Source organism: Temnothorax curvispinosus, unplaced genomic scaffold (assembly GCF_003070985.1).
Source record: "Temnothorax curvispinosus isolate PA1 unplaced genomic scaffold, ASM307098v1 QBEX01004029.1, whole genome shotgun sequence".
In the NCBI taxonomy this organism is placed as follows: Eukaryota; Metazoa; Arthropoda; class Insecta; order Hymenoptera; family Formicidae; genus Temnothorax; species Temnothorax curvispinosus.
The window spans coordinates 1,215-18,087 of NW_020213809.1; the positions used below are offsets into that span (position 1 = coordinate 1,215).

General features: G+C 35.3%; 3 protein-coding genes across 4 annotated transcripts in view; 2 read left to right on the forward strand and 1 right to left on the reverse strand.

The window, feature by feature from the left end:
- The first annotated feature begins 3,189 nt into the window (after positions 1–3,189).
- Positions 3,190–5,821, forward strand: LOC112453098. The gene is made up of 3 exons (XM_025013650.1): positions 3,190–3,277; positions 4,706–5,049; positions 5,426–5,821. The coding sequence occupies exons 1-3, from the start codon at positions 3,190–3,192 to the stop codon at positions 5,819–5,821; spliced, it is 828 nt and encodes a 275-aa protein (XP_024869418.1).
- A 5,574-nt stretch (positions 5,822–11,395) lies between these two features.
- LOC112453103 overlaps positions 11,396–16,873 on the reverse strand; it is a 25,740-nt gene continuing 20,262 nt past the window's right edge. The window contains exon 2 of the mRNA XM_025013662.1: positions 11,396–11,869. Coding sequence (XP_024869430.1) covers positions 11,482–11,869 — 388 coding nt within the window. The 3' untranslated portion in view covers positions 11,396–11,481. The remainder of the gene's footprint in view (positions 11,870–16,873) is intronic.
- Positions 13,785–16,873, forward strand: part of LOC112453102 (alpha-tocopherol transfer protein-like) — a 12,694-nt gene continuing 9,605 nt past the window's right edge. Inside the window, exon 1 of one of the 2 annotated variants that reach the window (XM_025013661.1) lies at positions 13,785–13,928. The gene's annotated coding sequence lies outside the window, so the exon portion shown is untranslated. The remainder of the gene's footprint in view (positions 13,929–16,873) is intronic. The other variant, XM_025013658.1, reaches the window with a different exon arrangement.

The window sequence follows — 16,873 nt, forward strand, 5'->3', positions numbered from 1 at the left end:
AGACACAGAAGTCTGTAGATTTCTACCATAATCCTTCTTTGCTCTAATATTTTCTATCTTTTGGCTGTAACATTATCGGTAGTATCCTAAACTCCTTTGCAAACTGCTAATAGGCCTAACGACTATAATTTATAATTTATATACTACGCGTTATTAGTTAATGCAATTAGAATGACATATTAACATTTTAATATAATATATTAATATTTATTCGCCGCTTTCATGAGTATTGTCTTTCTTCTCTCCCTTGTGTTCTCGGCTATCGTCATTAAGAAAACATTACCTCATCGTTTCTACGTTGTACAAATAGTAGAAATATTATCGATGTTGTTTGCTTCATTTAGTATCGAGCAAAAAATAGAAATTACGTTAATGTGCCTCCTATAATTTGTTTTAGTTATTTAGTTATTACGTGTTTTTACATAAAAGAACTCAAAGTATAATACATAATAACAGTATTAATCATATTTATATATAATATTCTAGAATCATTTTTATCTTTATTCTAAGATTTTATTCTACCTTTCTCGTATAAAATTCATCTCGATCAAATCCGAGCATTAATAAATCCAGGACCATGAAAAGCTATCAGGTGAATTGAAAAATCACAGTCTGCTCAAATAAGCTTCAGCTTATCATTATACGCGTCAATAGAACTGGACGCTCGAAAACGGCTCGATTTCGGGCCACGCACTTTACTGGTAAATCATCGTTTTTTTTTTCTTTACCCTCCTTTCTATTCTTCCGAGACTGTCGGACGTCAAAAAATGGGGGCCTAGGTGGGCGGGTGGCTATTCGAATCTCCAAGAAAAGATGAATGAAAGCCAGAAGTCCATTCACGCGCGCACCTGACTCCAAGCTTCAAGTCGTGAGAATCGAACCAGAGATTTTTCAAGATCTCTTTCTTTCACCGCGCCCTCTCGCTGTCGTAGATACTATGCCTGACCATCTTCGGGAATACAGAGTGTGATACACGGCAATTTTCTCAGTAGCGACGTTTCTCAGGATGCCCCACGATTACGTCTGCATTGCTCTGTGTTATTAGATTTCACGTGTATAGCACGTATAAAAATATGTAAAAAGATTCGAGAAATTTACGCAGTAATTGTAGATTCATTAGCAGCGGAAATTAAATTAAATTTTATAGTTATCAATAATTAATTATGAAGAGATGCGGATTGCTTTATAGCAATATAACAATAATTATAAATGCAATTAATCTATTTTAAAATTTCTTTTTTTTAATGTTATATTTTGTACATTATTGAGGTAAAATAGATTATAACAATATTATGCACAATGTATATTATTTAAATCTAAAGATAAAAATAAATTTAGTATTAAAAAATTAAATTTAATAATAGATTATATTAATAAATTTAAATATTAGTTGTCCAATAAATATATATCATTAATAATAAAAAGAAATTGTATTTATTTATAAGAATAATTTGAAAAGCAATAAATAAATTCCTTCAAAAAGAGTAACATTCGGCACCTGTCGCGTCTCTATTATTTTGAAACGGGATATACCTGATCCGATACAAATTAACCGCATACAAAGAACTCAGTAGAAGCGCTGACTACCGAATTCTCAGTTTTTCATACGTTCCGGAAATTCAATTCGCTACGCATTAATAATTATCCGGATCAGGCTGATAGCTTAAGATTGATCTTATGAGAAAATAGTAGATCTTATTGTACTCTTTTTCTTCAAACTCATTATAGAACCCATATAGAAAATAATTATCCACGTGTCAATCTGTTGTCGCATCTTCTAGATATAATAGCAAATTATTTAATACTAATTTAAGAAAGAAAAAAAAAAGGAAAAAGTTACATTTAAACTTTTGTTTTCATTTATAATATTTATTTTGCAATATCAATTTCTTTTTTAACGTTTTTTATGTTTGTTTTTGTTTTTTAAAATAAATTGAAAAAAAACTTCTTGTTACATGCCATTTTAAACAATATTACTTTATACAAAAATATCAGTGATATTTTTACATATATTATTATTGAGATGATGGAAAAAATTAAATCAAGTTAAGATTCGAGCAAAAGACATACTTCAAAATATTTTGACAATTTATTGCGAAATTTATATTTTCCATTCGTCATTCTTCTCGTGAGCGTCGATCTTTTCGTCAGTGTCATCTTCATGTTTCTCGTCATCTTTATGTTCCTTATCAATCTCATGTTCATGTTCCTTGTCAGTGTCACCTTCATGTTCCTTATGTTCCTTGTCAGCATCTTCATGTTCTTCTAATACCTCAGGTTTAAGGAGATCCTTCTCTTTCTTGGGTAGCCATGGACGCGGTGCCCGGAACTCAAGATCGATTGTTTGTCTCTTATCGCCACTATCGCAGTGCTTCCTAATCCTCAATAAGAATATATTCGGATTTTCCTCAAGATCGATTGGTCTTACCATTTTCGACCTTTTAACTTCCCTGCCTTCCATACGATAAGCTGTAGAAGCGCCCCTGACATCGTCTTTTACGCTTGGATACAACGTGACCGTGCGACATCCCGCCTCCTCGCAAGTTTTCTCCATCGACGGCGCGGACTCATCCTCACGAGAAGTACGACAGAGTTCTAGATTTCCATGAGCCATATCGAACACAACGCCGTCGTCGCATTTTCTTTGGTTCAATGCCGACTCTTTTGAAGCTACTTGACCGATGCATTCGCACGGTGGATCGTACTCCTCTTTGACCGGCTCCTTTTGCATCCTAATGATGACGCGATTGTCATTGATGATAGCTTCGATCTCCTTGTACGGCTGTTCCTTTCCAACGATCTTAGATACGACTTTGTCAGTTGGGGCTCGCTCCATGTTGGACATCTCGAGATTCCTCGACTTCGATTCGCTTCTGCTCCTTGAAAACTGCTTGTTCATGCTATCTTTCGTTGCAGAAATCACCGCAGCGCTTACCGGCCTGCGCGAAGGGGTCGAATATATCCTAAATGCATCCACATCGCAACAATGAGAATATTGTGGAGGAAATAATGATAAGTGTACGGAAGAAATATACTCTGAACATGATGGAACATGAAGAAAACTTTTACGATTGATGCAGCAACAAGCCTTGTCTTCGGATATTGGATAGATGTGCTTTGGTTTCTTTATAGTTATGAACTGTGTACAACGCTGTGTTGGTTGTATTTGCGAATGACGTAGAGTGCTATATGATTGAAAGCAGCAAGGTGAACAAGGTGCTTGCAATCCGAGTGGTTCAGAGATCGGGGAAGACGGTTTCGCTAGACAGCCACAGTTGTAAGTTGCCGCAATCATTCTTGCTGTTCCGTTTTTGTTATGTATGTGAATAACGAGACTTATCGAGTAACATGATGGCAAATTGTTACATAAATTTTGGGTTATCCGAATGGTAACATGATCCGAGTTTATGATTTATGGGAAATGGCAAATCCATGAATGGGCAAATCTGCGATATGTATTTGTTTCTTAACGCGAAGTGAATTATGCCGGATTGAAAGGTCGATTTTAGCAAACTGCGTCAATCCCAATCATATCTTTTACAGTTTACAAAAATGGGACGTTAAATAAGCATACAATAACCTTACTTTCAATGAACATTATATCACAAACTTTAAATTATCCACAAAAAAATGCAGTTTTCTAAAGGTAAATATTAAGAAATGCCTGTTTTACTTCAATATTTTATACATAGATCTAAATCAAAATTATTTACTTGAAATTTAATTCAACAACCAATGTCTTATTTTTAAGAATGATTATATCTTACTATATTTAATTATAAAATAGATTAATAAAAAGTAAAATACTTATATAAATAATATTTAATAAAATATATATATAAATATATATATATATATATATATATAGATATATATATATAGATTGAAATATAATATTTTATATTTTCCGATAAGGTTATCTCCACGCGGAGGTTGCACAGTCGAATTTATACCTTTCTTGTGTGCAAGTGTACGTGTGTGATATGTGCGTGCGAACGAATGTGTGTGTGGATGAATGTGTGGATGGACATGTACGTGTATGTGCGTGAGTACGTAAGGTAACAGGACTGTTGGTTATTTTACTGCACAATGATGTACACAGGACACAATTTGTAATACAGTATATAAAGTTCAATCGTCCAAAAGTGATACAGAATAAATGTGATACAAAATAAATAAGATATAAAAGTGTTTCTCAAAAATGAGCTCAAAAGACAAATCAAATTCTTAACGTTCTCGGTCTGACCACTTGCGCACGTCTGATACAGAAAAATCAGTTCGATTTTGCTTATTATAGTCATTGGATGTTTGTTTTCATGTATCTACCTGCTCGCGACCTAAACAACAGATGAGGTAACACTAGGGGTATTCAAATAAGTTAAAGTTTAACGGTTTGACAAGTTATGTCGGGTTAAAGTCGAGTAAAAAGTTAATTAATTAACTTTGGGCGCGTTACTCTTTAAGGTTATGCAAAATACATAAGTGACTCATTAACCTATCACATTAATCTTTAAAAGTGTAAAAATTAACTTTTTACCCGACTTTAACCCGACATAACCTGTCAAATAAACACAGAATATTCCCTTCAATTTTTGTACTTACTAAGGAAACACTCTGTATATATAATGTAAAATATCTATATATATTAATGTAATTTAATAATAAAACTGTTAACTATTAACTGTTAATAAACTGTTTTAACAAGATACATGCCTCTGTCCTTCAATATCTCATCCGTCTTGTCCATCATCATCCTCGTCACATTCACTCGTCAAGGATGTTTGTTCAAAATATTACCAAGAGATCGGAGCAGAGATGATTAGCAACCAGCTGATTATTAGATTGGAGAAAGATAAAAACAAGTCAAAAAAGAAACGGGAAGAGTGGGACCCACCTTGCGACTGCATAGAAATTCAAAGGCCGACGAGCAAAACAGGCCCGAAAATAATCAACGCAGATTATGACGATCGCATTGTATTTCGCGTTCACTCGGCATTCCGTCTCCACGGAAAGGAAGATCCTTATAAATCGCAAACTCTCGCCTATAAAGTTTGTTCAACCTTATATTTTGAGAATGTGTTGGTTTTTGACTCGAGCCATAATAGTAATAAAATAGATTAATCATTATAAATAAAACAAGATTATATTGCGAGTCAGGAATTGTCATTTTTAATTTTGTAAATATTTTATATATTTTAATAATTTCGTAATTGAGATAAACGTAATTTCATTATAAAGGTTTTTAATCTGTACAATGAAGAGACTTTATTCAGAAGAAAATTATGTATTAGAAATAAATCGGAATAAGCAAAAACTTTAAATACAACTTTAACTTTAACTTTGCCGGAAAAAAATAAACTGTTTTAACAAGATTGGTACCTCTGTTCCTTAATATTTTATTTAAAATTTTATTTAATGCCTACAGATCGGATCATGCAGAGATGGACAGGATATTCACCAATGCAAAACCATTACTGTCTATCCTCAATTTAGCTCCGGAACGCAAGAAGTATATAGCGATCATATAACAGAGAGCACTCAGGATATCTTTTTACTTAGAATTAAAAAGAAAGCGGAATACTCTGAGCAGAAAGATAGGAACGTTGAACTTGAACTCAGAACACCTAAACCACCTTCAATACCGCCACCTGCACCTGCACCTGCGTCTGCATTTGCAATTGCACCACCTCAAACCGTTACCGCGGTAGATGTAGAAGATGAAAAGAAATCGGACGTGAAAGAGGAAATTCCAAAGCAGCCGACAAGCGCAAAAGAAAGAAAACACAAACGAAAGAAGAAAGGAAAATTATTGTCAGCTTAAAAGTAACATATATTGGCTTATCATATTTTTATTCAAAATTATATTAAATAATTCAAAATAAAAATTAAGTGTAACTCTGTCAATTACATAAAAATTTAAAAAAATATGCTTTTCTTTATATTTTATATTTTACAAAGTGATAATTTTGTATATACTGTCTCTTTAGTTTGCCTAATTTTTCCATGAAGAATGAATTTATCATATATAGATGACTGGAGTTTAAAGTAAAAAAAAGGATATACTTTCGAATGAAAAATGCGCACTTTATTCCTCACATCTAAAACAACTTATAAAACTTTAGGCCGATCGGGACAAGGATCATTTGGAAGTACACCCTAAAAAAAGAAAATATTTGTGACATTAGTAAACAATTAACGTAAATAGAGGTAACCGGAACGTTTTTTCGGGCATCCAAGGAACATAAATATCATGAACTTGGATCGGTAGCCATCGATGACACTCGGAAGAAAAGATTGGACTCCGTTTACTACTATGCAGATGGAATCTTCAATGAAATACACGTTGTATGCTGAATACGAAACTCAGCTTGCGTCCAGCTTATTCATCGGTTTCGACCGAGTAGCCGTGCAAAATTGCTTCGTTATGGTTGACCAGATGAGCCTCTCGGTCTTGACTCGTTTCCTTTCCTCTTTTCCTTGACTGTCCATACAAAGGGCCTCACACAACAGTCAATAACACAGCATGCCATTGGAGACCGTATTATTAAAGCTTATATTATCATAATTGCTTACTAACTTCTTCATCTTCTTCGCTGACTTGTAAGTGAACGAGCTTATATAACTATCGAAGAACAGACAAGGATTATTTATCGTTACATCTCAGATGTCGAAATTTATTAACTTTGCAATCTCCGTGTATATTACTAAATCAATAAAACATATACGAAACGGACTGAGAATTATTTTCGCACATTTTTCACACCACGGCGTAAAATCATACGTATATTTTATTTATCCTTACGAGACTAGATATTAAAAAAGTTCTCTACTTAATTTACAACTTTTTTTTTTAAGTGAAAAAAACGTCATCTGTCCGTGTGCTATCAAATAACAATACAATACGGATATGTCTCTATTGGAGTTTAGTCGTTCTTTGTCTCCTAAAAGCAGTTTAGGAGATACTCGAAACATTTTAGACTGTCCTCATATTTTCTCGGCATTGTCACCGATTCTCTCTTCGAGGTCGTCACAGTCGGCGAATCACGAATATACGCCCGCGGGCGTCGGCGTCGTCCGCGACCGTGCGGTGTCTATCCGACATGTAAAAGTTAAACGTACAAAAGAGGAGAATGGATGTCGCGATTATCGGTGTGTAGGGGGAGAGCGAGGGGGTCACAATATACCGCGGTAGACGCGGGGGTAAGAAGATGCCGAGGGCGGTTTCGTAATATCGTGAATGGCGTGGGAGTTCATAAAGGTGTCGTTCGCATTCTGTGTGGTCGCGTTTAAGGGCGGTGACAATGGCGCTGGCCAATAAATTAGGACGCCACGGAGGTAAAAGCGCGCATCTCTCGATGCACGCATGCACGGGGAGGAGAGGGGAGGGGGAGAATCGGAGAAACGGCGTGACGAGCATGGTCGCGGCGGTGGTGAGTGAAAAGCTACTCGTTTTTCCTAAGCCGTGACGGGCTAAAGAGGAGTCTGCGGTCGCTGTTGAATGGAGCGACAAGTGACCGCAATATAATATTGTACGTGGGACGGCTGTCTACAGGCCGGAACGAGCTAAGGAGAAGATCTCGACACGCGAGATCGGACATTTTTCAGGATGAAAGAACGACGATAATTCATGGGCCACTCGTGAAAACGCGTAAAATCGAGATATTTTTTTCGCACGCTTGGACAGAAGCAGAATTGAAGATGACATAGTAGCGTCTCGATCAAGGTAGGCGTCTCGCTACGTGCTAGTCATGTGACTGTTTGTAGGTTTTCACGTTCAGAAATATATTTCAGGCAATTTTTGCTAAGGGAAAAATAATTTTATGAATTATGGTGTAAAATTTCATACGTGACAAAGTATGTTACTTTTTCCAAATTATGTGATTTTTCTCATTTGACTCCGTTTTGATCAGCTGATCATGCGAGTCGTCGAGAAAGGTTATCATCTCCTTTTCGATTGAATTTTGACAATTACTGAGAAAGGGTTTCAAAACGCATGACAGGAGTGTCACGCACTATCCACGTCGGCTAAGAAAGACGAGCCCCATCTGCAACTACAGTGCGTAGCCAGTGGCGTTGCCAAGTCTTCCCAACCTCACCTCGACCAAAAAATGTCTGCTCGCGTACCGCATTTTCACTAAAATAAACTAAAAACGTAGCAGCGAAATCTCCGGTAAACTATATATTTTATATTTTATGGTTGCATCGGATTCTTCGAAATCTAATGTACAAAAAGCAATGTTTTTTCTCACTTCATCTACGCGAAAAATGCGAAAATATGTGATTGAAACCGTGATAGAGCCTTCTTTTTCTGGCCGTCTGTATAAAGTAATGCAAAATTTGTGATTTTCGAGATCGATTTTCTAGAGTAAATAGTCGGTAAGGAGCCACAGAAAAAATCGACTGCAAAGCTGATCATATAATTTGATATAAAATCCGAAATCGAAAACTTTATCTAATAATGCCCTGACGAGACGACTCTCGTACCGCAAACGTTCATATCACACAAATAAAATGTTTGTTGAGAAAATAATAAAATAATTCCGATTGAGATAGAATAATTTTGTTGAAATAACTTCTCTTAAGTAATTTACTTCTCTTTTAGTTAAATTCTTAAGTTTAAACGTAGATATATTTCCTCATTTTTAATAAACTTTTGTAATTAGTGACTAATTACATATTGCAATTAAACTTCAAATAAATTATGAGAATAATTGTCTACGAATGTACAACAAATAAAAGAATGGTACAAATATGACAGAGGAGTTAATATTTTATCATAAAACAATAACGTTAAGTTAAAAGTTACTTTGCTTCCCTCCGTGCGAATTAGCAAATTATTTTTAGCCACGTATAATTCGCTCGTTTTCCGTTAATATTAATAATTGTCGCGAACAGCAAGGGAATAAATAAATCAGCGGGCACGTTCGCCGCGGGCGGTAACGAGCATGATCATTCAGGGTGGTCCGCCGATTGTGGCATCGAAAATTGTAACCGAAGCTGCTTGATCTGCGAACGAAAGATATAGGGGGGAAAGCCGTAATATCATCATTATATTACGTCACACAGATGCGCGGATCGGGGGATCTCGAGACCGTTTTTATATTGCGGTTACCGCGCCATTGTCGCGCGCCGATGTCCACAAAGGGTCTCAGCAGGACTCCCGCGGAGAGAAGGTTTACCGCATAGCGGGGTTGCTGATTGGTCGGTTCCCCTGTCAACAGTTATGGTAATAATCTGTACGCACTTCCTGTATATCTTCCTTTTCCGATCACCTGCCAATTCTGCGAAGGCATTCCCGCCGAAATTGAAAAATATGTCACACGAGTATATCATTACTCTTTACTTTTCTCTACAACGCATTATAAAACGTCAGATAATGCGTAACGGTGTTGCTTTATAAGAAAAAAATTTCTGATAAAGAGTTAGAGTATACGTTTTGTTTTAATCCTAATTATTTTCAAACGTGTTTCCGAGTATGTTACAGATAAAATATAATTTATATAAAGTGAATGTCGCGCAAAGTTAAAAGTTGTAGATATTTGACGTTTTAGCTCACTCTGAACGTTGTTGTGCTTTATTGCGAAAATTTGCACAAATGGTCGTCGTTACTGAAGGTGAACATGCATCGGCCATGCATCGGCTATATCATCTGCATTTTGTAAAAAGAATATAAAAAATTAGCAGTGCATGGTGATTGTTTTGAGATAATCGCGAGCGATAAATCGTTCCTGCCAGGGAAAATGTTGGCGAATCATGCTGGAACCACTAATAGTTTTGACAGTGCTGAATTGCATTTTCATGTTCAGTTCCACAGTCACGACCTGCGCATTGTGGTAGTTATCTGTCGTAAACTATTCCATATTTTGTTGCAATTTTCTGTGACTCTTAGGGTGTAAATAGTTATAGAGTGTGAATTATTAAATTTCTCGGCGTTATTTAAATAAGTGTTATAATTATATGTTCCACTAACACGTTCGTTGTATACCCAGGTGGCAATATCAGGGCCACCGTTGTTGTCCTAGAAAAACTAATGCTCAACAAAAATTTGACTCAAAAAGATCGAAGAGCTATACTTTACAAACTGCTAAAAAGCGAGGAAAATCAAATTTTGACGGCTACGCTAATTTTGTTAGCAAGTCCGGCACGAATGGTAGTAGCGAGTACAGAAGTAAAAGAACCCAGAAAAAAAGATCTAAGAAAGGTTTGGAATATCGAAAAAAAGGCGGAGAGAAAATATCATTCCCGTAAATTGCATTTTATTTCATCTCTTTTCTTATTTTTTTATTTTTGCGTTGTAAATAATATATTTTTTAATAATATACGATATTGTACTTACTGAATTTCAGAGATGAACTGGAAATAATGAAGCTCGATGAAAAAGCTAAAATGTCGGAGGCTTCTCAAACGATAAATGATACAAAGTCGACGGTCATAATGGAGTTTTCAACGGTCCAAAAAGTTGTGCAGATTGTCGATGCAGATTCCGATGTTAATTCAACGCGAGCTCCTTTCAAGGAAATTATCATCCAGAAAAATACGGCGAACAAAAAGCGTGATCATAACGTCGAGCAGAATTTCGAGGCTACTCTAGCCGCTACTAATTCTTAACATATTGTCATAACAGATTAATAAATTAACGACATAAATTTGTTACGTAGATATCGTAAATTCTAAAATAATGATTTAAAAAAATAAAACTTTTATAAATATAGGAAGATTGTACAGCTAACAAGATGCCTAACATTTGAGATTTCGTCTTCGTTGTTGTGTTTAAATTTATTTTAAAAAAACTTGTATACGAATGAATGTAAACAAATAGCTTTTTTAACTTTTAGGCTGCCAACATTTTTTTAAAATTAAACGAGCGTCCTTTTTTTTCCAAAAATATATCTATAATATATAAATAACATACACATGGTTCATAGATTTGTTGAGAGCCATAAATAAAGTGACTTCCGCGGCAATCTAAAGGTTAATAAATACAGGATACTATAAAAATATACATTTTTTTTTAAATTTAAAGTATAGGTTCCAATGGATCCAAATCCGCATAAATATATATATAGAAACCAGGCTAACTAAGAACCAGCGCCGTAAATGATGCGCGAAGTTTTATTTATATTTTTATTTTACATATTTTCGAATCGATTTAATTAGATGTAGGGGGGGGGGGGAATTTTACTACTCCAACCGGAGCTGTGTTTCAAGTCTGACAAATCTAGTCGGCACGCAGTCAAAAGGTTGTAAAATATGTAAAATAAAAAAATATATAAATAAAACTTTCGCGCATCATTTATCGCGTTGGTTCTTAGTTAGCCCGGTTTCTATGTTAATTTGATTATGCTGGAAGAAATAATCAGCGCATTCTTTATTATCATTTGACACTTTTATTTGATTTTCATATTCCACATATTCCACTTATTTTTTAATTCTTGATATCGCCAATTTTTACCTCAGTCTTTTACAAGCACGATATTAGTTTTAGTTTGCTTTCACGTCTGTGTTTGTGCTATCCTTCTTGTTCAAAGAATCATCCGATTTGTTGTAACTATTCGAATGTTCAATCTGTCTGTTACATATCTGCGATGTTTCCTTACTCTTTTCCGTGCACCGACGACGTGCGTTTCGACGTCCTCCTGATCGAGCGCACATTTTTTCCCTAACGCACGATCGACATTCTCGTTGATCTTCACGATTGCGTTCAAAGCAAGGCAAATCCTTGAGTCTCCGTTGCGCATGAATTGTGCCAGTTTTCACGCATCTCGGGAAATCACGCGAACGTGCTCTCCGGTGTTTCTGCATCGGCTTTCTACGCACGCAACACTCGCTTGAATCCACTTTTCGAAGATTCTTTGAGAATCTTGGAAAACTAAGAAAAAAAAGGAGTAAATTAACCGAAGAAACATACAGCGACAAATATGTTTCAGCACACTCTTATCGCTCTTATATCGTTTCGACTCACAACCATTACGAGCTCGTACCATACCGAAAAGAGGATACACCAGATGCATGTTATGCAAGCACTGTTGCATATAGTAATACAGTCCACCATCTCGCAAAAAACTTCGCATTTTGTGACTTTGGGTGACGTTTACAAGTTCATGTCCCAAGAGATAAATTTAACTTTTCAAGATATAATAAGTTTCCGATTATGTATACTAATAGTATCAACGTCGCAAATAACTGTGTAATAACCTAATAACAACGTAATAGTGACACATGAAGTACAAAACGACCAACAGTTATTGCTGCTATAGCTGTCAACTGCAACACTATTTCGCGGTCGGAAAAATAGAGCCAAAATTTTCGTCGGTTTTGTGTCACGTCGTGCAAAATATCGTTATGTCTCTCACGTGCAATCATTGATTTCCAAATGCATCTAGGATGTTAAAGATTATTGCGTTATGCAGTTGCGTTTGTCCGTGATAAGCTCTTGTGCTTCAAGTGTGAGTTTAACCTGCCTATTCTTGCCTATTTCATGTATTCTTTCAATTTCGAACTATGTAATTTGCTAATTTCTAATGCTTAACCAGAAAGCTGTGGTTTGGAGGATTTTGAGTACACGACTAAATTATATTTTGAGTACAATATTAAATTATAATTGAAGGAAAATACACGTTTTATACCCACCCAGTAATCAAGAAACGTCGAGAAACATTTTAAAAATGTTTTTTGATGTTTCTTGCTTACTAGGCATTTTGCTGAACGTTACACAATTACGTGTTGATTTTGCTGTGCGTTTGTTGTATAATAAGTCGCATTATAACGTTACGCTCCGCGTCGACCAAAATACGTTACGACTTTTATAATATTCTTGCAAAAGTTTGTACGTCCATATAGATATTTTCACACGTGGATGCATGGTGCATCGACTACGTTAATTACAAGCTATATTGACGTGAAAAGTTTAGAAACACGATACAAATAAACAACTATAAGTCCGGTTCATCTTATTAACTAGTTATAAAGCGAAAAGTTATAATAATTGCATTTAAACAACTCCTCTCAAACTCTTCTTTCTCATTGTCAGTCAATAATTTGCTTTTACGATCTAGATTTTACGACCTCTGTTCTGTTAGACTAATAATATTGGTTATTTAATGTGTTAGGCATGTGGACAAAGAGTTAGAAGCTAAAACTGACAGACAAGGCTAAGAACAGACTTTGAGAAATTTGATTAATTACTCAGCTAGCTAATTTAATTAATTAGAAAATTATATTAATTAGATTTATCATATTATTATATTTATTAATTACAAAATTAAAGAAATGATATAAATTTTTAAAATCAAGTCCAATTGCATAAACAAAGTTTGAACTTAAAGTATAAAATATTTGAATAATATTTGAATGTTTGCTAAAAATACGGTTCAGTATCACGAGTTATCTTGTTAAATAAATTGTTTATATGTATTAAATTCTGTATATTAAACTTAATATACAAAACACTTGTTAAAATTAAAGTTTTATCTGGCAAAGAAAAAAATTTTTACACAGATCACTCATTTGTTGCAGTAAATGTTTTCCAAGTGTTTCTCAAAACTTATTACCTTCACGCGAGATCAATGATCGTAACCGACACTCATCCTCGTAAACCAGTCACGTCAGCGAAGTTTTGTTACGAAAACGTCGAGACGGACAATTCTACATTCTCTACTTAAGTTCACGCACGTGTTGGGCGTCTGTGTACGTGAACATTCTTCCTATGCGGCGCGTTACATACGTGTATAATGGCCGAATGGTGGGGAACTCGATGTACTACCGGCGCGAGGAAGAGAGGAATCGTTTTGCTTCGAGCAGATAGACATCCTGAGCGACAGGGACCGCGGAAGGTACTCCTTCACTCATCGAGCTAGGCTCCATAGTGCAACGTGCGCGATTTTCACGTCAAGCCTGTGTGATCTTTTGTCACTATTGTGAGGGAACAAGTAAGTGTCGCAATATCCGAGATCAATCATCGGAACGTGCTTTCTTTCAATTTTTAAATAATTACATATCGCAAAACACAACGTGCTTTAAATCAAAATTGCATATTTATAAAATTCGCGAAATTGTTTCTTTATTTGTAAAATTTTTGACAAGATCGGAATCTATTTTTTTTAAAAACATTTTTGTGATAAAAGTGGATATATTTACTTATTAGTTTTGACGAATTATATTTACAGATAATAAGTAAGTGAAAATATGACGTACATGATACTATACAATCAAATTAAGGAAAAACGCTGTTAAGGAAAAAAAAGGCCAAGACTAGATCTTGGTTGGCAAACCACGCGCTGTTACTTACAAACTTAAAACGCAGTCTCAACCAAAACAAGAACAGAATAATTACAAAATTAAATTGATAATCAATTTAATTATATAGTAACTCATATCTTTATAAAAAATTAGAAATACATAAAACAAGAAATACAGGAGATATAGTGTAGGATACGGAATATATAGGATATGTTGCGAGAAATACTGACATCGAGGCATATATATTTATATGCCTCGAGGTGATGAATATATTTATTGCATCATGTCCTAGCAGCGTGCCTTAAAACGCGGTTCCTGCACCGGTCTAACCGGTTAATGGGGACCGAATTTTAAGTCAGTAAGTAAGTCAGTGCATGGTTTGTTAAGGCGAAGACGTGTACGTAAAGATTCACTGGAATAATATTATTATCAACCGAAATCCAGTCCCTGACGGTTTAACGACGTTTTTCCTTTGTTTGATTGTATATTTACATTTTTTATTTTCCATATTATTTTTATAAAATTTTAATAAAATTCAGGTTTTATTAAACAAACTTTAAATTAAAGATGTTTAATATTTAAAATGTAATGTTATTAGCTTTTTAATTAGGGAAGTTTGATTTCAGATTCATTAATGGAACGAAAATGCACGAGCATTTTTTTTTCATTTTCGTAGTTTTATTTTTGTAATTATCTCTTGTCTCTGACACAGTTATTTTTATATCAACCCGCATTTATTTATTAATCTTTTTGGGATCATATCTGATCACTTTATCTTCTCCAACATAAAATTCCTCTCACGTATATTATCCACTCCATGATTTTCACGAGTTTATCAGCAGTATTATTTACAGTTGCACGTAATACGATTATATGGAACGTAGATTATATAAAGTTGCAACTCGGAGCTGCAAATAATTTAGAGTTTCAATTAGAAGTATTTTACAAGTTTTATATAATATTTTTATTTCAGCATCTTTAAATTGTTACTATAATTTCCGTAAAGAAAATCATTTCTCAAGGCTAGTTAATCGATCATGCTCATATTATCTTATCTTTTCGTCAGCAAAATTTGTAAAATAATACAAAGTTGTTGGTTGTAACAGTTACAACGAAAGACATTTGCATTATCGTCTCTGTTGCTCTTATAACATGCAAAGTGTAACAAATATTTAAATCAATATTGCATTGAAAATCAAAAATTTAACTTAGTGTCAATTCAATTTTTTAATTTAATTTTAATTTAATTTTTCTCTTTATTGAAAGCGTGTAGAGTAAATATAGGTATATAAATTTGCATAAACAACAAAATTTCTGTCTTGCCCTTTTACGAAGATTATTCACTTTTGCAACTTTGCGATAACAACGGAGAACTGTCGTGAGCTTATCGGTATTCAACGAACTGATCGGCTTTAAAAAACGGGTGCTAGAAATTTGGAAATAATTTGGAACGAGGTCGTCCGCGAGATCGAATTCGTGTCACGTAAGGATTCTCTTTCTTTACGTTTCTCTGACTCGCCCGTGCGCGCGCGCGCGTGTGTGTGTGTGTGTGTGTGTGTTCATTTCGATTACATCCTCATCTTCGTTTCTTAAATACATATTTTAAAGACGTAAACATCCTTTGTAGCATCGAGACCAGATGGAAAATTTTTCAAGTAGCAAGTAAATTGATCTATGATATACGATATAAAGGTCGCACGTGATCGCACGTTGTCTAATGAGCTTGGGTATGATTAATCATGTGAACTATATGAAGACGCGAGGGAATACCTGAATGTTAACTATCAATATTAGCATAAAAATGATAGAGAAACTGCAAATAATGTTTAAATTACACGCTTTCTGTGTGTGTGTTCTGTTTAACATACTTCAAAGTTCTTTGAAGTCTATGTTATAAACTCCGTTCATCAGATGGTATTCGGAATTTGTGGCCAAATATTTGTTCGCTAAAATGAGAAAATTAAACTGCGAAGACGTATGACCTAGTGCCATCTTTACCTATCCTGATAGGAAAAAGTACGAAAGTAAACGACAGATGCAATCTCGCAAATATATTGATGACGAAAGACATTATGTGTGTGTGTGTTTTTTTAAGTAAAACTTGAGTAAAAAGTTGCAATACAGCGGCAAATTTATTATTTTAGTGTTTTATATCTGCAACGTCTGCTAAGTGTTTAAAAAATTACGCAAACTCAGTTCCTAATTATAAAATACGGAATACGATAACAAATAGGGAATAGTGAGAGAGGCACGCGGAGCCACGAGCGGTACGTCGTGCGCACGCACGCGATAGTCTACAAGATAAAATATATTAAGCACGACCGCGTTGTACGTTTCGACACTTTGTTTCTGTCCGCTTTAGTGTGTAAACAAACGTACAAACGCGCGAAACGCAACAATCAAAAGCGCGAAACGGACCGTGTACGGTCGTCGCTGCGACCGTTACCGCAATCGAACGAGGTTTAAGCGTATCGCTCATTCGGGGGGGCTTCGCCCCCCCGGACCCCCCCAATGGGGGGGCTGCGCCCCCCCATGCCCCCCTTCGTGCGTGCGCCGATCAAGTTTGGGTTACGGGGGGGCTTTGCCCCCCCAAACCCCCCCGCGTGCCTGCGCGGACTGAGGGCTGGGTTATATG

Bases quoted from the DNA above. Each gene is read 5' to 3' on its own strand.
- LOC112453098 (XM_025013650.1), top strand. From the start codon at position 3,190: ATGATTGAAAGCAGCAAGGTGAACAAGGTGCTTGCAATCCGAGTGGTT. The intron at 3,278-4,705 runs GTAAGTTGCCGC...TGTTTTAACAAG, and splicing joins TTCGCTAGACAGCCACAGTT to ATACATGCCTCTGTCCTTCA. The intron at 5,050-5,425 runs GTTTGTTCAACC...TAATGCCTACAG, and splicing joins CGCAAACTCTCGCCTATAAA to ATCGGATCATGCAGAGATGG.